The sequence below is a fragment of the Rattus rattus genome, chromosome 2 (genome assembly GCF_011064425.1).
Source record: "Rattus rattus isolate New Zealand chromosome 2, Rrattus_CSIRO_v1, whole genome shotgun sequence".
In the NCBI taxonomy this organism is placed as follows: Eukaryota; Metazoa; Chordata; class Mammalia; order Rodentia; family Muridae; genus Rattus; species Rattus rattus.
In genome coordinates this window covers 198,784,888-198,809,653 of record NC_046155.1, presented here as the reverse complement: position 1 = coordinate 198,809,653, position 24,766 = coordinate 198,784,888, and the positions used below count along the sequence as shown (strand labels likewise).

At 43.5% G+C, this 24,766-nt stretch overlaps 1 protein-coding gene across 1 annotated transcript in view; it reads right to left on the bottom strand.

Moving 5' to 3' along the window:
* The window catches only part of Mthfd1l (methylenetetrahydrofolate dehydrogenase (NADP+ dependent) 1 like), a 189,494-nt gene that overhangs the window by 143,502 nt on the left and 21,226 nt on the right, over positions 1-24,766 (bottom strand). Inside the window, exons 8-10 of the mRNA XM_032894796.1 lie at positions 12,758-12,869; positions 5,393-5,484; positions 4,069-4,166 (exon numbers count right to left, since the gene is read on the bottom strand). Of these exons, the coding sequence (XP_032750687.1) occupies positions 4,069-4,166; positions 5,393-5,484; positions 12,758-12,869 (302 nt within the window). The remainder of the gene's footprint in view (positions 1-4,068; positions 4,167-5,392; positions 5,485-12,757; positions 12,870-24,766) is intronic.

Genomic DNA, 24,766 nt, shown 5'->3' with positions numbered 1-24,766 from the left:
CTTTCTCCAAAATTGACCATATAATTGGTCAAAAAACAGGCCTCAACAGACACAGAAAGATAGAAATAATCCCATGTGTCCTATCAGACCATCACGTGCTAAAGCTGGTCTTCAATAACAATAAGGGCAGAACGCCCACATATACATGGAAGTTGAATAATGCTCTACTCAACAATAACCTGGTCAAGGAAGAAATAAAGAAAGAAATTAAAGAAAGACTTCTTAGAATTTAATGAAAATGAAGGTACAACATACCCAAACTTATGGGACACAATGAAAGCTGTACTAAGAGGAAAACTCATAGCTCTGAGTGCCTGCACAAAGAAACAGGAGAGAGCATATGTCAGCAGCTTGACAGCACACCTAAAAGCTCTAGAACAAAAAGAAGCAAATACACCCAGGAGGAGTGGAAGGAAGGAAATAATCAAACTCAGAGCTGAAATCAACCAAGTAGAAACAAAAAGGACCATAGAAAGAATCAAAACAACCAAAAGTTGGTTCTTTGAGAAAATCAACAAGATAGATAACGAGAGGAGACAGAGAGTGTGTCCAAATTAACAAAATCAGAAATGAAAAGGGAGACATAAGTACAGAATCAGAGTAAATTCAAAAAATCATCAGATCCTACTACAAAAGGCTGTATTCAACAAAACTTGAAAATCTGCAGGAAATGGACAATTTCCTAGACAAATACCAGGTACCGAAGTTAAATCAGGAACAGATAAACCATTTAAACAACCCCATAACTCCTAATGAAATAGAAGCAGTCATTAAAGGTCTCCCAACCAAAAAGAGCCCAGGTCCAGACGGGTTTAGTGCAGCATTCTATCAGACCTTCATAGAAGACCTCATACCAATATTATCCAAACTGTTCCACAAAATTGAAACACATGGAACACGACCGAATTCCTTCTATGAAGCCACAATTACTCTTATACTAAACCACACAAAGACCCAACAAAGAAAGAGAACTTCAGACCAATTTCCCTTATGAATATCGACACAAAAATACTCAATAAAATTCGGCAAACTGAATCCAAGAGGACATCAAAACAATCATCCACCATGATCAAGTAGGCTTCATCCCAGGCATGCAGGGATGGTTTACTATACGGAAAACCATCAATGTGATCCATTATATAAACAAACTGAAAGAACAAAACCACATGATCATTTCATTAGATGCTGAGAAAGCATTAGACAAAATTCAACACCCCTTCATGATAAAAGTCCTGGAAAGAATAGGAATTCAAGGCCCATACCTAAACATAGTAAAAGCTATATACAGCAAACCAGTCGCTAACATTAAACTAAATGGAGAGAAACTTGAAGCAATCCCACTAAAATCAGGGACTAGACAAGGCTGCCCACTCTCTCCCTACTTATTCAATATAGTTCTTGAAGTTCTAGCCAGAGCAATCAGACAATAAAAGGAGATCAAGGGGATACAGATTGGAAAAGAAGAAGTCAAAATATCACTATTTGCAGATGATATGATAATATATTTAAGTGATCCCAAAAGTTCCACCAGAGAACGATAAAGCTGATAAACAACTTCAGTAAAGTGGCTGGGTATAAAATTAACTCAAATAAATCTGTAGCCTTCCTCTACACAAAAGAGAAACAAGCCGAGAAAGAAATTAGGGAAATGACAACCTTCATAATAGACCCAAACAATATAAAGTTCCTTGGTGTGACTTTAACCAAGCAAGTAAAAGATCTGTACAATAAGAACTTCAAGACTCTGAAGAAAGAAATTGAAGAAGACCTCAGAAGATGGAAAGATCTCCCATGCTCATGGATTGGCAGGATTAATATAGTAAAAATGGCCATTTTACCAAAAGCGATCTACAGAATCAATGCAATCCCCATCAAAATACCAATCCAATTCTTCAAAGAGTTAGAACAATCTGCAAATTCGTCTGGAATAACAAAAAACCCAGGATAGCTAAAACTATCCTCAACAATAAAAGGACTTCTGGCGGAATCACTATCCCTGAACTCAAGCAGTATTACAGAACAATAGTGATAAAAACTGCATGGTATTGGTACAGAGACAGACAGATAGACCAATGGAATAGAATTGAAGACCCAGAAATGAACCCAGAGACCTATGGTCACTTGATTTTTGACAAAGGAGCCAAAACCATCCAATGGAAAAAAGATAGCATTTTCAGCAAATGGTGCTGGTTCAACTGGAGGTCAACATGTAGAAGAATGCAGATCGATTCATGCTTATCACCCTGTACAAAGCTTAAGTCCAAGTGGATCAAGGACCTCCACATCAAACCAGATACACTCAAACTAATAGAAGAAAAAGTGGGGAACCATCTCGAAAACATGGGTACTGGAGAAAAGTTCCTGAAGCTAAACACCAATGGCTTATGCTCTAAGATCAAGAATTGACAAATGGGATCTCATAAAACTGCAAAAAGCTTCTGTAAGGCAAAAAGACATTGTGGTTAGGACAAACGGCAACCAACAGATTGGGAAAAGATCTTTACCAATCCTACAACAGATAGAGGCCTTATATCCAAAATATACAAAAAAGAACTCAAGAAGTTAGACCGCAGGGAGACAAATAACCCTATTAAAAAATGGGGTTCAGAGCTAAACAAAGAATTCACAGCTGAGGAATGCCGAATGGCTGAGAAACACCTAAAGAAATGTTCAACATCTTTAGTCATAAGGGAAATGCAAATCAAAACAACCCTGAGATTTCACCTCACACCAGTGAGAATGGCTAAGATCAAAAACTCAGGTGACAGCAAATGCTGGCAAGGATGTAGAGAAAGAGGAACACTCCTCCATTGTTGGTGGGATTGCAGACTGGTACAACCATTCTGGAAATCAGTCTGGAGGTCCCTCAGAAAATTGGACATTGAACTACCTGAGGATCCAGCTATACCTCTCTTGGGCATGTACCCAAAAGATGCTCCAATATATAACAAAGACACATTCTCCACTATGTTCATAGCAGCCTTATTTATAATAGCCAGAAGCTGGAAAGAACCCAGATGCCCTTCAACAGAGGAATGGATACAGAAAATGTGGTACATCTACACAATGGACTATTACTCAGCTATGAAAAGTAATGACTTTATGAAATTCATAGGCAAATGGATGGAACTGGAAAATATCATCCTGAGTGAGGTAACCCAATCACAGAAAAACCCACATGATAAGCACTCATTGATAAGTGGCTGTTAGCCCAAATGCTCGAATTAGCCTAGATGCACAGAACACATGAAACTCAAGACGGATGATCAAAATGCGAATGCTTCACTCCTTCTTTAAAAGGGGAACAAGAATACCCTTGGCAGGGAATAGGGAGGCAAAGATTAAAAAAAACAGAGGCAGAAGGATCTCCCATTCAGAGCCTGCCCCACATGTGGCCCATACATATACAGCCACCTAACTAGATAAGATGGATGAAGCAAAGAAGTGCAGGCTGACAGAACATCTACATCTACTGGATGTAGATCTCTCCTGAGAGACACAACCAGAATACAGCAAATACATAGGCGAATGCCAGCAGCAAACCACTGAACTGAGAACGGGACCCCCATTGAAGGAATCAGAGAAAGGACTGGAAGAGCTTGAAGGGGTTTGAGACCCCATATGAACAACAATGCCAACCAATCAGAGCTTTGAGGGACTAAGCCACTACCCAAAGACTATACATGGACTGACCCTGGACTCTGACCTTATAGGTAGCAATGAATATCCTAGTAAGAGCACCAGTGGAAGGGAAGCCCTTGGTCCTGCTAAGACTGAACCCCAGTGAACGGATTGTTGGGGGAGGGGTAATGGGGGGAGGATGGGGAGGGAACATCCATAGAAGGGAAGGGGGGGGCTAGGGGATGTTGGCGGGAAACCAGGAAAGGTTTACATTGAAATGTAAATAAGAAATACTCAAGTTAACAAAGAAAAAAAAAATCTCTAACAAAAAAAAAAAAAAAAAGAGAAACTCAAAACCTTGAGTTACGCCTCCAGTCTGCGACTGACTAGAGAGAGTGTTCGTGGGGTGAGCCCCCACTGGTACAAGCCAAGCACAGTGTCACCTACCTGGGCACAGGGGAGAGAGGCTGCAGTTTCAAGCAGTGGAGTCGCCATCTTCTATGCTGCTGCTCTCGGAGCCATCTCCTGCCACTGTTCACCATGTTCTTCAGGAGGCCGGGGGAAGGGAGGAGATGGTAGAGATGTGAGGGTAACAGGGAACCCACGTCAACTACAGGAAGACTGCAAGGGGCTTATAGAGCCGAAGGAATCCCCCAGTATGATAATTATCACAGGATACAAGCAACAATGTGATGCCCATGCACTTAGCCTTGCAGGCTTTGTTGTGGGCCTGTAGACATAGCTTAGTTATTCATAAAAGATACCAGTCCGCACGTATATTTGTTCTGAGTGTATGTTTTAAAAAGATTTATTTATGTGTATGTGCGTGCTTACATATAAAGGACAGAGGCTGACGACAGGTATGGTTTCTTCTAATGTTTTCCAACATATGTTTTTATAATCTGTTGTTATTATTATTAATTATATAATAATAATAATGATAATTATTATTATTATTATTGTATGGGCATTTTTCTTACATGTATCATCTATGCACCATGTGTGTGGAATGTCTCAGAGGTTAGAAAAGAGGGCACTGGATCCCCTGGAACTGGAGTTCCAGATGGATGTGAGTTGATCTCTGGGAAAAAAATCTGGGTCCTCTGTAAGAGCAGCCCACATTCTTCATAGTCTTTTTTTTTTTTTTTTTTTTTTTTTGGTTTTTTTTTTCGGGGCTGGGGACCGAACCCAGGGCCTTGCGCTTCCTAGGCAAGCGCTCTAACCACTGAGCTAAATCCCCAACCCCGGCAGCCCACATTCTTAACCACTGAGTCATCTCTCTAGCCCACCATCTTAGTTTTAAGACACGATCTCCCACTGCACCTGGAACTGTACTGTCTCCCCAGCAAGTTCCAGACATCCTCCTGTCTGTGTCTGCCCCGTGCTGAGATGATAGGCTCTTACCACTCCTCCCAGGTTTTTATGTGGGTGCTGGGGATCAAACTCGGGCCCCTGTGCTTGTGGACTGAGCACTTTATTGACTGAACCATCTTTCTAGCCTCTTGGATGGATTCTTCATCTCAAACCTCAACCAAGCCCTGGCTGACATCTTGATTTCAACCACTTAAAAGGCTTGAAGCTAGCCAGCTCCCAGGTCTCTGACACAAAAAATGTATGAGACAAAACATGCTTTAAGTTTCTGTCTTCCATCAGATGGCCTTGACCCTATGTGTGGAGTGTCTGAAACTCTACCTGACAGGCAGAAGATACTCATAAAACATTACCAACTACTACTAAGAAGCCCAAACTCAAATGGCCGCATCAAACAAACCTGAACCCGCAGAGCTGCAGCAAGGAGACTCACGCTCTCGTCGGCAATGAGTCTGTTCATGGGGACCCCAGGAGAACCTCCTCTCAGCTTCCCTGCAAAAACATTGAATAGAAAAAGGCTTGGAGCATATTTTCACTAATAAACAATTGCCCTCTGTAAAAATCCAACATTGTGTAAAAACCTGGTGTCCATCACCAAAGAAGTTAGTAGGGAGGTCAGAAAATGTCTATAGGCAAGTCACCTCTGGCTCAACCTTGACACTCTCAGCTGGGGCTATTTTGTATTTTTATATTAGAGGAATGTCAATGTCCATTTAAACTGTTAACCAGGGGAACACATCTCCATGGTTTAACAAGGCACACGAGGCATGGGAGATATCTCACACCGAAGCGAAGGACACAGAAACATCTAGGCATAGGCTCTTTAAGAACCCCACGTGTGACACTATGATCTATGAAAACAAATATGCAATTAGCTGGATGTGGTAGCCCAGCCCTGTAAACACAGCACTTGAAAAGCTGAGGCAGGAGAATAGACAGTTTGAAACTATCTTAGACTACACAGCGAAGTCTAGGCTACACAGTATAACCCTGTCTCAAGAATATACAATAAGATTGAACAGATACAGATATCATAGTAGCTTTAGATAATTCTAGTTTGGTCTGGTGGTCTGTAATCCTAGTTACTCAGGAGGCTGAAGCAGGGGCACTACAGGTTCAGGGCCAGCCTGAGGAAGAGAATCCAACTCTGTCTTAATATTAAAAAGTAAGAGGAACGGAGATACAGCTCAGTGGTAGAGTGTTTGCTCAGCATGCTTGAGTCCCTTGGTTCAAGTCCCCCCCCCACACCTCTGCCACTGCCCCATCCACAGACATCCACAATAATCATCGTAGAGGTAGTGTGGCCTGTACAGCAGGTTACAGGCTCACACCTCCACCTCTGAGCCAGCCCTGCATGAGTTGTTAATTATGAAGGATAAAATCGAACCTGTTAGAACTGTATGAACTAAATGGAGCATGGTCCATGAGCTGTGTACCATATAGGATGTTCATTTTAATTACCAGATATATTTGTTAGCCAACCTTTGAATATCTGACATAGTGGGGCCTAGAACCTTTACAGCATAACCCTAGAAAAATAGTACACATGAATTTGCTTGCAAATGCAAGGCACAGACAGAAGTAAAAACACCCATAGCATAAACCTAGAGCTGTGAAAAGAGCAAGCTTTGGTCATTAAACAACAACAACAACAACAACACCTGTCAGTTTATCTAATACAAACATAGTCACTTAAAAGAAATTAAATGTCGCAGATTCTTTATCAAACAACATGACAGAGTCAGAAGACGTGCGTATAATTTGCAGATTATATTCATATTTTCAAAGTAGTAACTGTAGATTTTGTTTCTGTTCTGAGACAGGGTCTTAGTGTGTAGCCCTGGCTGAACTGGAACTCACTATGTAGAACAGGCTGGCCTCAAATTCACAGACATCTGCCTTCCTTTACCTCCAACTTCTAAGATTATAGGTGTAAGCCACTACAGCCATCATAATTGTGGAGGATTTTTTTCAGTGTGTATGTATATGTATTCACATGTGTGTGCAAATGTGTTCACGCATGGGTATGCGAGTGTGTGGGTATGTGTGTATATTCAAGCACACATGAACTTGGTTGACGCCAAGTGTCTTCCTTGGTTACTATCTATGGAGGCAGGGTGCACTGTTGATACCGGATCTTACTGATTCTGCTAGTCTAGCTAGTCAGCTTGCCACAGGGATCCCCTATCCTGCCTTCAGGGTGCTGCTGGGATTACAGGTGTCTGCTGTGCCCCCCTGGCTTTCATGTGGGTGATGGCAACTGAATTCCGCTTCTTTTGCTTTCGTGGCAAGTACTTTATCCAATAAGTCATATGCCCAGCCCATAGCTTGTTTATTTTTTAATTTATTTTTATTTTTATTTTTTTTTAAAGATTTATTTATTATATGTAAGTACATTGTAGCTGTCTTCAGACACACCAGAAGAGGGCACCAGATCCCATTACAGATGGTTGTGAGCCACCATGTGGTTGCTGGGATTTGAACTCAGGACCTCTGGAAGAGCAGTCAGTGCTCTGAACCACTGAGCCATCTCTCCAGCCCCCCATAGCTTATTTTTAGTGTTTTTTTTTTTAATCATCAGAAGAAAATTCCTGTCATAGAAATATGACCTAATTTCTACCAAAAGCAATTATGTTTTAGGATATTAACTTTAGGGATTACATAATGCTGTTTTGGGTCTGGAATGTCCAGCAAGGTCCACATGTATAAGGGGGCTGGTTCATCAGCCTGTGGCTCTAGTGCAATGAATGTACTGGCATTTTAAGAAGGTGGCATCTAGTGGGAAGAAGCGACGTCCCTGGGGCCATGGCCTTGAAGTCGACACTGGGACACTAGACTCTTCCAGTTCCTGTTGGTTTCCTTGCCCCGACTACTGCCAGAATGTACTGTCCCCATCACAGGCCTAAAGCAACATGGAATAAACTCTTACAAGCCATGATTACCAGTTGATTTTCTCAGTAATTTTTCACAGAGGCAGAAAGCTGACAAATACATCTATTTTTCAAAATTGGGAAGCATGAATAAGAATTTCCCTTTCCCCTCCTTTAGTTATAACATTTATTAAAAGAAAACACATATGTAAGATGCTTTGGTGTGCATCTTCTCTTAGAGGATAAAAAAAAATACTCCTAATAGCAACATTTTTGAATTGAGACAATTTTTCTAGGTTTCTGGACCACTTGACTCCTAAATTATCCAGTATGCTGACAGTTTTTTACAAGAAATCGTACAAAACACTTAAGGGTATGTGTTCCGTAATGTTCTATTGTCAAATGCAATGAGGGTGCTGGAAAACCACATCCCCTATGTATAGTTTAAAGATTAGCAACACTGCAGCTCTGTAAATCACATCTGGCCAGAAGACAGGAGTCAAAGGATGGGAGAGATTTGTTTTGCTTTCTTTTAGCCACCAGAGACCTGCTCTTAAAATCCTGTGCAACTACTATAGAAAGAAAAGAAAAAAGTACTGTTTGTCCTCCTGCCTTTTAGCAATGTAGAATCGAGGCAGCTACATTCCAGGGGCTGGTATCAATTTGTGAGTGCATGTTCCCAGAACGTAAGGGACACAGTTGCACAGAAAAGAATTTTTATCATCATTTTAGGCTCTTGCACAGCACAGGACTCAGGAAAAGAGAGACCTCGATGTGGTTTCAGTTGCTTTGGTTGCTACACCTAAACCAGACCATCAGTGACTTCAAGGTATGACACTGTGAAGAACAGGTATGAGCGAAACAGAACACCTTCCAGTCCCTGGGCAGCTGAACGAAGGGAAATGAACCCAGATGAGACTACAGTGGCATGATGGGACCAGAACTCAGGAGGAATTTGTGGAAGGAAGCAGCAGGGATTAATGAAGAGATGAGAAGCCTAGTGGAGGGAGCTATAACCCCAGCATAACATAACATAACAGAAGCCAGGTCAAATCCAGAGACCCGTCCCTGACCCTAAATGCACTCAACAAATACCCAAAGATGCCACTGAAGCTGTAGGTGTCAGGGCACCAGATGTGCCCACACAGCTGGGCAAGCTGACAGTCGATGTTCACACACAGGGCTCTAGACACTAAGAGACAGACTAAGACTTGCCCTCTCACACATCTAGACAAGTGAGTATTACTGAGTCACAGTGCAGGCCCTTCCCACACAGGAACGCATGCCAGCACACTGCAGGAATCTTACATACAGAGGCCAGAACCTCTCTTCTAGCAATGCTTGGGGTATCCTTTGCTTTTGTGCTTGGGTCAGAAGATACTTTTATTTGATTCTGTATACTTACTTGTTCATTTGGCAGATTAGCTCTGATAAAACTTTGTATTCTTTCTGGAGTTGGGGATAAATACTGAGACAGAATTGATCCCAGAGACTCTGAAGCCATTAAGACGAGAGGCTCAGGGAAGTAGGGCTACTTTCTCAGTACATTTTAATGCTCATGAGCCTGAGAAAGGAAACCTTTGTTTCAGCCTCCTTCGGGGTGAAGGAAGGACTCCCCTGGCCCACAGCCAACAGTAGGTCCTGTCCCAAAGCACAGATGGATCTTTTCATTTCTCACCAAATACCCCTCTCATTTAACTCATGGCTCCTTCAGGAGTGAGTCAATTTAAAAGATGGCATTCCATTTAAAATTTTTAAAAATGATGATAACCAAAACTTTATGCAGAAAGAAAAGTTGAGGCTTATGTGTGTTCTTCTGCTACCTCTGGGTCAGAAGGGTCCCTTCTTGGACCACACTGGGATGTCTAGCAGACCACTAAGTTATGTAGGAAGGGAGCAAGATACCGAGTTCAGGGCCTGGCTCTGACACAGGGGCAGCTTTCCATTGCAAACCTATGATTCTACGGACAACTCTCTCACAGTTTTTCCTTCCAGGATGACAAGTTAGTCCCCCAAATCCAGACAAGGTAAAAACTGGGAATTAATACAGATAAACCGTCAACAAAAGAGCATGCTGTCATCACTTTCCCAGTCCCGTAGAGCACATGTGAGAGGAGAAATGGTGATGTGCAGTGAAGGGAGCCAGAAGAAATCCTCTAGTGTCACTTTACGACAGTGCCCTCGAGAGTGGCCATCATCATTTACACCGTGACTCCCCTCACATCGCAGTATACAACTCAGGTTCTGAAAAAAGGAAGTTCTGAAGGAACTAAAATACTGTAAACATTACAATTTTCCTGTATAACTTTACAACCTCTAAGACCAAACAAACTAAGGAGGAATCAAAACACTACATGCATAATCTGAAAAAAAAATTTTTTGAGGAGGACTTTATGTATTTAAGGTTGACCTTAAATTTAAGGCAGATCCTCAGTCTCTACCTCCCCTGTGCTGGGATTCCAAGTGTACACCACCTCTGATTTTATGCCTATGCCAAGGTGAGGATCGAACCCAGGGCTCTATGTATGCTACGAAAGAGCTCTAACTGAGCTACATCCCCAACCCTTAAAAAGTTACCAAATGTAGTGAGAATGAATTGAAATTTGAACTAGAAAATTGGCGAGATACCTCAGGGATAGACCTAGGACAAGAGCCGGCTAAAGAGGGCTTGGATCTCAGAATAAAGCTCAAGGGTCAGAAGAAGCGTCCTCATCTTACTCTAAACACACAGGATGACTGAATCCCGGGTCTGCCCAACTTCTCTGAAGCGGCTGCCATATTGTTTCAGAATCTCCTGCACTTCTTACTTCACTGACATCTACCCATTGGTTTGATGTGGCTTTACCTGCTCGTGGTCAACGCTCAGCTCTCCTGAGTGTTCACTATGGGACCAGGCACTGTCTCGTTCACATGACATTCCAAAACCAACAAGGAAACAAAAGGGGCCAGAAAAATTGAAAAGAAACTAGCTGCAATTAGTCTACTTACAGAGCAAATTAAACCAGTGTGGAAGGCTGCTAGTCTTTTATGCCTTTGCAAGTACTGAAACATTGAAACCTAATGTTTTGTTCAAAAATAAAATATTTTTTACTTCTTCTTTGAGAATTTTACAATTAATCTCATGCAAACTCTCCAATAAAACCTAATGTTTTTTTTTCCATCCTTATTAACTTGAGTATTTCTTATTTACATTTCAATTGTTATTCCCCTTCTCAGTTTCTGGGCCAACATCCCCCTAACCCCTGCCTCTCCCCTTCTCTATGGATGTTCCCCTCCCCATCCTCCCCCCATTACCACCCTCCCCACAACAATCACGTTCACTGGGGGTTCAGTCTTAGCAGGACCAAGAGCTTCCTCTTCCACTGGTGCTCTTACTAGGCTATTCATTGCTACCTATGCGGTTGGAGCCCAGGGTCAGTCCATGTATAGTCATTGGGTAGTGGTTTAGTCCCTGGAAGCTCTGGCTGGTTGGCACTGTTGTTCATATGGGGTCTCAAGACCCTTCAAGCTCTTTCAGTCCTTTCTAAGATTCCTTCAACGGGGGTCCCGTTCTTAGTTCAGTGGTTTAATGATAAAACCTAGTGTTTTATTTATCACCACCACCACCATCATCATCACCACCACCATTACCACCATCATCATCATCACCATCACCACCACCACCATCGTTCATTTGTTTTGTCTCACTATATAGCTCTTAGGTGGCCTTTAGCTTGGTAGGCAGACCAGGATTATCTAGAAGTCAGAGATCCACCTGTTTTTGTCTCCTGAGTGCAGGGATTAAAGGTGTGATGTCTTTAGAAAAAGCTTTATCAAAACCAAGAGCTCTAAAAGAAACATTGAAAACCAAGTTTTCATTACACAAAACGTTATCATTTTTTAAAACAAAGCTTCAAGACAGTTCAAAAGAATATTGAAGTAGATTTTGTCTCCAGATAGGATTGTGCCCAGACTGCTCTCAATAGAAACGTTAACAAAAACCAGCAGGTAAATGATCTTGCAAAGAATATAAAAGTCTTTGAGAAGGAGGGGTATTATACTAAGTTCTTCATCTAAGATTCTGAGCCCAATCTGTTTCAGTCATTATTTATAGGTTAGAGATTGTTTTCTTAGGGAGGACAAATGAAAATGTATGTACATCTGCAGGAAATATGACATGTATTTTATGAGATTTTGTTTTTGAAGCACAAGGGATGGGAATGAGAGTTTCATGCTTGTCAGGCAAGCCCTCTACCACGGAGCTACATCCCCCAGCTTCACGAAACATGCGTTTTATTCTTTTAAATGTCATTTTAAAAAATTATATTTGTGTGTGTGTGTGTGTGTGTGTGTGTGTGTGTGTGTGTGTGTGTGCGCTTTTGAGTATAAAAAAACACCATTTCAGGTCTACCTCACGCATGTCTAGATTGCCCCTTGAAGTCACAGTGTCACGTCTGGCAGATATCAGAGGTCAGCAGAGGCATTTTGGGCAGACACCTCCACTGATCTCTTGGTTTCTCTCTGCTCATAATATGAACCTGGTATCAACTCCAAAGCCTTGGCTCTCAATGTCCCTAATGCTATAACCCTTTAATACAACTCCTGTTGTAGTGATCCCCCAATCATCACATTATTTTCACTGCTATTTTGTAACTGTAACTTTGCTACTGTTGTGAATTGTAATGTAAATATCTGATATTTGAAAAAGTGTCATACAACTCCCAAAGGGTCGTGACCCACAGGTTGACAACCTCTGCCCCAAAGGTGGGCACACCAGCAGTCCAGCCTCCTGTTCTGCACACTCACGCCTACAGCAGTCAGCATTTCAAGAATGTTTGGTCTCCCAAAGAAGCAAGGTGACCGTCATCCAACCTGCCTCACTCATTGCCCTGCCCCACCAAGGTGAAGACATCTACCTGACAAGAAGTCATGGAAGCAATTGAGCATGGTGGCTCCTGATGGGATCCAAGCAGCAGGAATCTCGTCGGGCTTAGGTGAGCCCAAGACCACAATGTCTGCCTCTCGAAGCTAAAAGGAATAAGAGAGAAAAGCACACACATTAATCTACAAGCATAAAGACAGGAATAAATCAGATGTCTGATGACTCCAAAGTAACAGTAATTTTAATAAAAGACCCCGAACTTCGTTCTAAATTGTGGACCAATTCTACCCAAGCATTTTTAAAAAAAGATTTATTTATTTTATGTGTGTGAGTACACTGTAGCTGACTTCAGACACACCAGAAGGGGGCATCGGATCCCATTACAGTTGGTTGTGAGCCACCATGTGGTTGCTGGGAATTGAACTCAGGACCTCTGGAAGAGCAGCCAGTGCTCTTAACCGCTGAGCCATCCCTCCAGTCCTCAAGCATATCTTAGTATAAGCAGAACATGACTAACATGTCTTAAAAGAAAATGAAACTTTAAAAATATCGTCATGGGGTTGGGGATTTAGCTCAGCGGTAGAGCACTTGCCTAGCAAGCGCAAGGCCCTGGGTTCGGTCCCCAGCTCCGAAAAAAAAAAGAAAAAGAAAAAAAAATATCGTCATGGTAACCACCTCAGTGTATATGCTACAAGCTACACATATGCATCATTTCGATGAATTGTCTCTCCATGGATTATCTGTGTTCAGAAAGAGGATTGGGAGGAGAGCTCAGTTAGTAAAGAACTTGTAGTGCAAACATGGGGACCAAAGATCAAATCCCCAAACTCACATATAACCAGCCCGACAGTGTGGCTGTAACCCCAGCAAACCAATGGCAAGCTCGGTGATGGAGACATGGAGAGTTCCCCAGAACCTAGGGGGTGAGCTAGACTGGGGTATGCAACTGGCAAAACATCAAAGAGATCCCGTGTCAAGGGAGGTGAAAACTGAGCCACTGACCTCCACATGCTTTCTGTGGCTTCATTCACACTCAGATGAGCACGCAACACACTCTGGTGCATACTCACATTCACGCACCCACAACACATGCTCATGGAGGAAGGGAGGAAGAGGGCAAGGAGATAGATAGATAGATAGATAGATAGATAGATAGATAGATAGATAGATAGATAGATAGATACTTAAATAGAAAGAAGATAAGCGATATCTCTGCTGAAACGATTGCCTAACTAACCAGTCTTCTTCTTCTAGGCTACGCAGCCACGACACAGTTAAACTGCACCAAGACCTGTGTAGCTAGCATCCCCAGGAATCTGACCGGTTCAAGCTGTGCATGATCTCTGCAGACAGATCTGAGAGGCAGCTAGACTTGCCAGTGATGTTATGTGTAGGGGAAAAGTGTTCTGGTGGGAAGACAATTGTAAACATCTGTTTCAAAAAGCCACTCCTCATTTACATACTTAAATGACTGTCATAAATCCAACCACAGCGATCCCCAGAGGAAATGCAAATGCTTAAGGCTGGCTCCAGAGCAGCAGATAAGAAACATCATTTTTGCTAGGCTTTTCTGCACAAAGACGGCGAGACCAGAATATGTTAAAACACCTATTGAAAGGATGTATAGAAGAACAATGAAGTGTTCATTTTGGGAAAAGCCAGGGACCATAGCTTCATACCAGTCCCCTAGGAATCCTCTGGTTCCCACACGTGACGTCTTTGATATAACCCGTTCTCTTCATTACCTATAAATCTTGAGAACCTTAATCCGTCTCCTCAGCTACGTACCTACATACATCTTTAAAGCAGCTGTGCTAATAAGCAACCAGGGGGCAGTTAATCCTACACAGAAGGGACAAAAGCCACTCCCATCCCCAGCTATGATCGCCGTATAGATACTCATTCTGGAAAGAGAACGTGAGAGATGCTTAGATCAATTAAAAAAAAAAAGTGCAAGATGCTTAGATCAATAAATTACCCACTGAGGACGGGATAAGATTTTAATGAGCTCAAACTCAAGGAGAATTATCGTCTTCCTGGCTGCTCCTACTTCTCTCTCCCCACATGGGAAAGGCTCTGGCCAGGGCCTGGCTTGAAACTTTACCTCATAACAAAATATTGCTTTCTCTGTGGAGACTGGAGTGGCGTAGCTTAGAGGGAACCGCCCACTCCCCAGGCAGAGGACCAAATGTTAAAACAATAGTAAGAGACAGATGGACATGCATGTGGTGCATGTGGGTGCCGTGTGGTTTAGGTAACAAGAAAAGTATTTCAGTGATCCCTGCTGGGAGGGGCATCAAATATGGAGGAAAGAAGGCAGATGTGATTTGGAAGGTTCCATGAGGGTTTGGTCTTTTCCATTTAGCAGATGCAATACATTTAAAGACCGGACTGTGGCTAGCACAGCCCTGTCATTGGGCTAGACTGGACACATTAGTGCAATGTGTTTTGAAGGTGGAATAAATATGGGTCTTGGGTTTGATAGATTAAAGGGGGAACAAATAAAACAACTTAACTAAACAAACTGCCCCCTCCCCTAACCCTCCCTGCAAAACAAAAACCCTCAAAAAACCCCAAACACAAACAGCAACATCAAAAACGCCAAACAGTTGATGGGTTGACAAGATGGCTCAATGGGTAACCCACTCCTGCCAACCAAGCCCAAAGATCTGAGTTCGAGCCCCGGTGCTCACATGGTGTTAGGAGAGAACTGACTCCTACAAGTTGTTTTCTGACCTCCACATGCATGCTCGGTGATTTCTTCCTGTTCCCTAGCCCTCACCATGTCACCACCAATAAGTAAACAGAAGTGTAATTAAGTTGAAAGTTTTTTTTTTTTAAAAGAATAGTGCTTTTTAGCACCTGAGAGTTAAGAAACTTGCTTCCACATCTCTTGAATGTAACCAGAGCAGTTAAGAATATGACGTTCAAACTAAGAATGCTACTTAAAACATAACTGCTTTCCCTAGCAAAGATAAACTTTTGAAGTTATACTAATAGTGTGACTAAATGAAATTTAGGATTCTTCATTAAAAAGTCTCTCTCATTTCACTTTTGAAGGTAGGCAGGGGTGTGAAGTCCCTGAGTGTACAGGTCAGAGTTGGGGTCTTCAGACTGGGGAGACATAGGGCAAATTACTGAGTTAGGAGAAGGAAACAATAGGTGTTCAGTAGTGACTTCTTTCCCCCTGGCATTTTGGAATGTAAGACTTACCAGTATTTAATGTTTGGATAGACATTGGCGTCCAGCCAGCACCTGTGGCAGCCACCAATTGTCACATATACCAAGGGGACAGGGAGGACCAGCCAAATGTATATGGCCTCTGACTTGGTCTTTTAACTTCTAGCAAAAAGAGGGCACAGCAGGCTCAGTGGCTTTACAGAGTCTATAAGGATCCATTATAGACTCTCCATTGTAAGGAGACGGGAAGTACCCACGAGCATCGGTGTGGACGCTCCCTCCCCATCTCTTAGCACCATCCTAAAAAGAACTCCAAATTTGTTTTCTAGAAAGTGTCATTTTCATTTTAGAAAATATTAATATTTCCAAAATTGCTGACATCTTCTCAACAATGGACAGGGATTTTTGATACAAAGTATACTAGCATTGCATTGTTTAAAACTGTTACCTTTTCTTGTTCTCCTTTCTAAGTGTTACACTATCTCCTCACATACATTTGTCTACACACATACACTTGTACATTATAGGTTAGGATTTGCATGAGAGAAAAATGTGTTTTATTTTTCTTTCTGAGATTGGATGACCTCGATATTATTCTAAATTCATCCATTTTCCTGCAAATTTTGTGATTTCTTTTAATCTAGAAATAAATCACTCTCTTCTCCCTCTCCTCCCCCCACTCTGTACACACCAGATTTCATTATCCATCCACCTGTTGATGGATAATTCATTTGACTCCATTTCCTCCCGATAGATAACAGAACAGCAACAGACAAGTTTGCTGTTGCTTTGAGATCTGTAACCTGAGCCTCCTTGACAACTGTCATGCTTTAACATAGTAATTTTGAAATTTCTATAAATACTCATTTATTGCTCCCTAATCTCAAAGAGCAACAAGCCAGGGATTTCAAAGCATAGAAACTTGCTTCTTTTAAACTTAAGGTATAATTCTAAAGTGTTTCACTGTTGCTCGGTAAACTTCAATGTAATGTAACAGAAACCAGTCGGACTGGTTTTATACTGTATGCGATTTGTCTCAGGAAGATCTCAGGAGGCAGGATTAGGGCGGGCTGAAGGAGGTAAGGGGAGCAGGATACTGAGACACCTAAGGAGACTGAGACTCACCAGGGAGCCAAGGGAAATGTGGGGCCCACCCCATACAGAGCAAAGGTAGAACTAGAAGGCTGAGTAAGATTCTCATCTTTGGGGGGGTCACAGGTGCTAATTAGTGAGTGAGGAGCTAAGGATGGGAAATGTACAGGGTGCAGCACAGGATGAAGGTAGGAAGGATGTGACCCTGAAGGGCAGAAAAAGGGGCGTGGCTTAGGTGTACACTATCCCTAATAATGACACAGAGTAGAACTCAAAAATTTACTCCTGGCAACCAGGAATTGTTGGGTAATTTTACCATGGCAACAACACCTGGCACATGCACTTGCAGGCTACATAAAGAGCGTTCACTCTGGTGCAGTTTTTTTGTTAGCAAAGTCCCTGTCTATTCATAAAACTTTAAAACTTAGAATGCTAACATCTGAAATTAGCTGAGTCCAGCGTCATTCCACACTGAATGTGCCTGGTCTCATCTGAAACTGGCTCAGTAAGCACCCTAAGTCTATGCCCTGTGTCAGTGAGTCAGCAGCCACGGTTTCCTGCACTAGTAAAGCACAGAACATGAAGTGAGCTGACTTAAAGTGTCAGTGTGCAAGAGGTTCCATTCAGATGTCAGGGTGTCAGTGTGCAAGAGGTTCCATTCAGATGTCAGGGTGTCAGTGTGTAAGAGGTTCCATGAAGATGTCAGGGTGTCAGTGTGCAAGAGGTTCCATTCAGATGTCAGGGTGTCAGTGTGCAAGAGGTTCCATTCAGATGTCAGGGTGTCAGTGTGCAAGAGGTTCCATTCAGATGTCAGGGTGTCAGTGTGTAAGAGGTTCCATGAAGATGTCAGGGTGTCAGTGTACAAGAAGCTCCATGCAGATGTCAAGCTTTCCGCAAGAGAGGACAGAGACTGAGCAGAAGCTGTTCGTCTCTCTCCCTGTCCACCCACTGATCTCATGCTGCAAGAATTTTTTTTTTCCTTTCAGGAACTGAGTGTATTTCTGTTGTCTACGCTCTCTTGTGATCAGTAAAACACATTATTGTCTTTTAAATTCTTAAGACTTATTGCATAGAGCAGAAGGACTGGGAGCCAAACGGACAAGAGGGAATTATGACATATCTAGCAACATCTCCTGAAGGGTAATAAATGACCTTCCTTTTCCTAAGTGTTCCCAAATTCCACTCTTATTTCATGATTCTATTGCATATCTAAGTTATTCAGTTATGTCCAAGAATGCTAGGAAAGACAGCTAATCTCCTTTGAAGTGAATCATATATCCAAAAGTTAAGGCAGTGCTGGGGATATGGTTCAGTTGCCAGTGTGCCTGTCCTGCATACAGGGAACCCAGGTTCCATATGATCAAGCACGATAGCACACACCTCTAATCCCTAAACTTGGGGTGTAAAGGCAAGGAGGATCAGAAGCTTAAGGTCACCCCTGGTTATAGAGCTGTGGTTCTCCACTTTTTTATGCTGTGACTCCTTAATAGAGTTTCTTATGGTGTGGTGACCTCCAACCATAAAATTATTTTCGTTGCTACTCATATCTGTATTTCTACTGTTATGAATGAGAAACATCTGCTGTATCTTAGGTGACCCCGGTGAAAGGGTCATTTGAACCTCAAAGGGGTCATGAGAACTGCTGCTATGAAGCAAGTTTGGGGCCAGCCTGGGAAACATGAGACTGTAAACACACACCACCACCATCGCCACCACAACAAATACCTTAAAAATCAGGCGAGATGATTAAAAGAAAGAAAATGGCCATAAATTCAGTAGTAGATATGCTTTCAGAGATTATAAAAATGACTATTTTCTTCAACTCTTGAGAAAAAAAAGTCATGCTGAGAAGAGAAAGGGGAATAGAAAGAGGAGGGAGGGGTGGGGAAAGAGAGAGACTGGGAGATGGAGGGGAGCGAGCGGGGGAAGAGAGGAAGGGATAGGGAAAAGGGGGAGGGAGAGAGGGAGAGGGAAAAGAGGGAGAGGAAGGGGAGAAGGGGGAAAGGGAGGGGGAGGGGAGAAAGAGGAGAGGGAAAAGGGGGAGAGAGGGAGGGGAGAGAATGTGTTGTGGTGAAGGCTCTTCAGAGCAGGTGGGCCTCAGACGCACCTTCATGCGGACCACACAGTCTTCACGCACACAATAGGCTCGAGTTCAGGTACACAGACAGCTGGGGCTGTGGGGAACAAGGCTCTGCATCTCCTGGCACTTAGACTTTCCAAATCCCAGTCTCCCAGGGCACATCTGCAGATCAGATTTCTGCATCTGCTCTCTTGGAGGAACTCTCTGGGCCTAAGCTGCTTCCCCTGAGAGGTGAGGAATCCAGACTCAGGGCAGGTGGAGTCACAACACCTGGACTTGGGCCTAGATGCTGCTTACCAGCAATGGTCAGGATCCAGGCCCCATGGTGAGCCTAATATTTGGTTTCTAGTGACTTACAGGCATACCGAAAAGAAGGAAAGGACTCTATATTCTATATAGATGGTACAGATATGTACAAGAGCGTGCCATTAAACTTCTCACTTTGTCCTTAGAAACCATTCGCACTGGAGAAGGGAAGTACAAATCATGTGCCATGGTCTGAAGGTGACACACCCAGCCTGTTTTCTGCAGAACACAGGCCCAGAGCCCAGCAGGACTGATGTGGGGACTCTGCTGTGCTCTGTGTGCCTCACTTCCACAGTGGACTCTGATGACACAAATGACTCTGATGACTGAGGTTGGCCGTGGAGTGGGCTGTCTGAAAGCTGAACCAAAACCACAGCCTGGAGAAACCCCATCCAGGTTTCTCACAGAGAGGCAATGCTAGCAACACAATTACACTCCTGATTTGCTCAACCACTTTCTGAATTGTTATGCTGCCATGGCTAACACTACCTCTGAGAGAATGCATTCCATGCTCAAGCATCTGCAGCTCCACCCACCCAGCCTGATGTCAAAATAACCTGTAGGGTGGGGGAGGGCTGAGTGGGGGCAACTGTAAAGTGGAGACAGGTCCTGGTTTCATTACATTTGCCCCACAAATTCGTTATCGGATCTCTATGGCAGTACCCCCTACATTTCAGGGTCTCGGCTTACATTCTGAACCAGCTGAGGCTAATCATCCTGCTGATTTACACGGTTCCACTCAACCTCATGCTAACTCATTTAAGTATGCTCATGAATCCCTTTCTCGACACAGGCTGATACACTGGCTTAAAAAAAAAAATCCAATCAGCTCCTTCTTTGGCGTTGACAAGTCACATGATCAGGCAGAAGGCAGGGTGAAGTATGGATGCCAACATCTGAATGCACTTAAAGACAGCTAAGTGGCCACTATCCCAGGAGTCCACCAATACAAACACTCCTGAGAAATCTTCACTTAGCATTAGGTTATGTGGTACCTGTTCTGCACGTCGAGGGCAACATGGCAGCACCCCTGACTAAGGTGCCAACTCCACCCCTTCAAAGGGCACATATGACTGTTTCCTTATAGGGGGTCTGGAAGCTCTGGCAAGTCCAAAGCCTGGGATTAAGAGTAGCATTCACCTATGCATTTGCCGTATTCTGGCTGTGTCTCTCAGGAGAGATCTACATCCGGTTCCTGTCAGCCTGCACTTCTTTGCTTCATCCATCTTGTCTAATTGGGTGGCTGTATATATATGGGCCACATGTGGGGCAGGCTCTGAATGGGTGTTCCTTCAGTCTCTGTTCTAAACTTTGCCTCCCTATTCCCGGCCAAGTGTATTCTTGTTCCCCTTTTAAAGAAGGAGTGAAGCATTCACATTTTGATCATCCTTCTTGAGTTTCATGTGTTCTGTGCATCTAGGGTAATTTGATCATTTGGGCTAATATCTACTTATCAATGACTGCATACCATGTGTGATTTTCTGTGATTGGGTTACCTCACTCAGGATGATATTTTCCAGTTCCATCCATTTGCTTATGAATTTAATAAGTCATTGTTTTTGGTAGCTGAGTAGTATTCCATTGCATAGTTAATAACGATGGAGAAAAAATAAAGAGTTGCATTCAGTCTACTTCATTCCGACTGCGTATCTTACAAGGTTGTCTCTGGGGAAATCACAGAGTTGGAGTGGAGGAGTTGGGTGTGGTGGCCTTTAATCCCAGTGGTCAGGAGGTAGAAGCAGGTGGATCTCCCTGAGTTTGAGGCCAACCTGGTCTACAAAACAAGTTCTAGAATAGTCAGGGCTACACAGAGAAACCCTGTCTCAACACTCCACCCCCACCCCCGCCTGAGCCCCCAAAAGAGCTGGGATGACAAACTGGTAAGCTCAACCCAAGGCCATTGGCTTGGGCCCTGGTGGCGGAGTTGGGCAGTGTTTTGGGTTCAGAGATTGAACTCACAGAACATTTGGAATAAATGCTACATGCACAGAGGGGGAACATATGGTCGCTTCTCTTCCCCAAAAGATTTATTTATTTATGTATGAGTATGCACATGTGCTTGTGTGAGTTTAGGCACACCACATACGTGCAGGTATCTGAGGAGGCCAGTAGAGAGTGTGGGGTGAGGGGAACTGAACCCGAGTCCTCACGCTCTCAACCTGCCGAGCCATCCTGCCAGCCCCACACATCTGTTCTTAACTGTTATGATCTAGAGCAATCTCTTCTGAGTCTCAGTTTCCTCACGTCGGACATGCTAGTCCTGCCCAAAAGGGTATGAGCCTTGAAATCATTGAAGACAATCCAGGGAAAGGACAGAGCATACATGACTGTGACCAGCCACTCAACTAAAATTGACCGACATGACTGATTTTATTCCTTTATAGTGTTTCCCTACAAGGGGAGTCTGTATAATTCGGTGACCCAGTCCACTTAAAAGGCTCGGAGGTGGGAGGTCTACTTATCTATCTATCGATTGATCTATTGATCGATCTATCCATCCATCTATCCATCCTCCATCTATCTATCCCCATTTTACACACACACACACACACACACAAGCACACGCACACGCACACGCACACAGCACAATACATTTAGAAATTTCCAGCTCACTTTTAAAGCCCTTTTATTAGGCATACTGTGAGCTAAATTTAAACTACATGGTAATGTAGTTTGGCTCCAAAATCTCAGCCATAAGAGTGAAAGACCCACGTTTTCCTCTTTTCTAGAAACACTGTTGTTGTTGTTTTTAAGTGTCTCTGTGAAATGAAGAGAAATCAGACTCTCAGAGAAAAATGAATTCAAACCCATCTCTGATTTCTAAACCATTTCTTCTGCATGCAGCTGGGACCCAGTGGACTCAAGCCAGCTGAGGGTTATTCCAGTTGCAACTTCCAGCTGTGCTCTAACCACGACTTCAGTGTGACTCTCGAGGGAACAGAGCTCTGCAATGCCTAACAATTTCTCTCTTCCAAGGACGCATAAGCACCCAGCATCTCTCTCTCTCTCTTTTTTTCCGGAGCTGGGGACCGAACCCAGGGCGTTGCGCTTGCTAGGCAAGCGCTCTACCACTGAGCTAAATCCCCAACCCCGCACCCAGCATCTCTTACTGCAGATGGGGTTGGTACCAAGGTGAAACCCTCAGCGGGAAAGAGGGGACCAGTCAAGGCCAATTCCCAACAATAGGATTACACACATGCAAACACACACGGGTTGTCTGTCTGACCCATTCCTCTGCTGCCAAGGGGCCTGGGAAGATACACTTATGTGGAGAAAAGTGAGAAGAGGTAGGGTGGGGGTGAAGGAAGTTTCTCAGCCTGACTCAAATGAACATGGCCAAGTCCTAGGTCTACACTCATTAGCACATGAGAAATGTGGACAGCATTCAGCTAACTTTCCCTCCACACCCCTCCATTGAGGGATATCTATGATGTTCAATGCACTTGTAAGCTTTCAGTGACATTCCCCAGTGTGCATAACCATCTGCTCACTGAATGCCGCTCCATTCTGTCCTCTGTAGGGCTCCATGATGTCAGACCTCGGTTCTTCCTGCTCATGTTCCCTGGAGACTTTAGGTACAGACAGCAATGCATATCAGTTCATTTGCAGTTACTGTAAGGAAACGCCGGAGATTGGAAGAGAGGTTGAGTCAGGTTCTGTGTTTTCAGGTTCAAGAGCTCAGTGCTGGCTTCTGCTTAGCTCTACTGAAGGCCTCTGTGGTGGTTTGATTGAGAATGGCTCCCATAGGGCTCATGGGTTTGAGTACTTGAGTCTGCAAGGTGGTGTGCGCTTGTAATCCCACACCGAGGAGGTGGTGACAGACAGATTCCCAGCAGTCAATGGTCAGCCAGCACAGATTATTTGGTGAACTCCAGGCCAGTGATAGACCCCATCTCATAGGGCAGATGGCCTGTAAGAATACCTAAGGTTGTACTCTAGTCTGCGCACACATCGGCACACACATCCACCCAAATAGGGATGAGCTTCACTCTGCAGAAGCATCTAGATGATTTACTTTCATAATAAAAAAGCACTTTAAAAAAGTCTTTGTTTTTCAAAAATATAGATACAACCAGCCAAAGTCTCCAACAGCTGTGAAAACATTGAACCATGGTGAAGGCATCTTCTCTAGCTGCCACAGCTGCCCAGTACAGGGCACAGCTTATTTTCCTCTTCCACGACAGCTTCCAAACCAGAAATTCTAGGTCTCAGTGTGCAAAATAGGGGCCGTAACTCAGTGATGGCCAAGCTAAGCAAGCACAAGGTTTGAGTCTGAGAGAGGGAGGGGCGGGGCAAGGCAAGCCAATCGTTTTTTTAATTTTCTTGAGTAGGCTGCCCCCGTGTGGTGACTACTATAAACACACACAAATTTCTTTCCCGCGCATCTAAGTGTGTATTTCTGTCTTAAAAGCAGCAAGCTTAGCATCAGGTAGATCAACCTGCCAAGCTCCACCTTCCAAGCCACCATTCAAGCGGTGAATGGAGACCCTGCCCTCCATGTAGGGCTCTCTAACCTACCCCTTACTGCCTATCCCTTAGCACAAGTAACATGTATTTTTAGATATCATTCAGCACGTAGCAGTCCCCATTATTCTGGGTCAGAGTATATTCTAAGATCCTGGGCGGATGCCAGAAGCCACATTATGCTAACTCCATTTATACCATTCATGGGTATACAGGCACACTCATAACTTGCATGTTTTTCACTCAAAGGAAGCTCTTTAGAGTTTCTACTTTGGCTTCTCTGCCCGATCCATAGTACCAGCTTTACAATTCTCATGTCTTGGGGGTCCTTATCACATAGAGCAATGCTCAGCTTTCACATTGCCACACTATCTGATGGCCCGGCAGAGCCACTGAGTGACAGGCAGGTGGGCAAGCTCATGATGTGAAGCTATGTCAGACAGAGATAATTCACCAGTGCAAAAGGGAAGCACAGGTTCAGGAGTTCATTGTGCTATTCAGGATGGCGCCGTCTAAAACTCATGAAGAGCTTGTTGGGGGATTTCCCACCAATCCTGGGAACTGACACAGGCGAGCTAGAACTGTCGATCAAGATTCTGCTGGAGCTGTTGTATTTGATGGGATCACCGACTGCTCTTGTTTTAAAATGAAAAGCTCTATAAGTATCTCACACATGGAAAGACACGAGGATAATACAAACTCAATGTCCAGATAAAGAAAGCAAGCCAAAAGTCAGGGCCATACCTGACTTTAAATCAATTCTTTTTTTTTCTTTTCTTTTTTTTTTTTTCGAGCTGGGGACTGAACCCAGGGCCTTGCGCTTACTAGGCAAGTGCTCTACCACTGAGCTAAATCCCCAACCCCAAACAATTTCTTAAGATAAAGAAACAAGGGGTTGGCAACCCCATAAGAACAGCAATA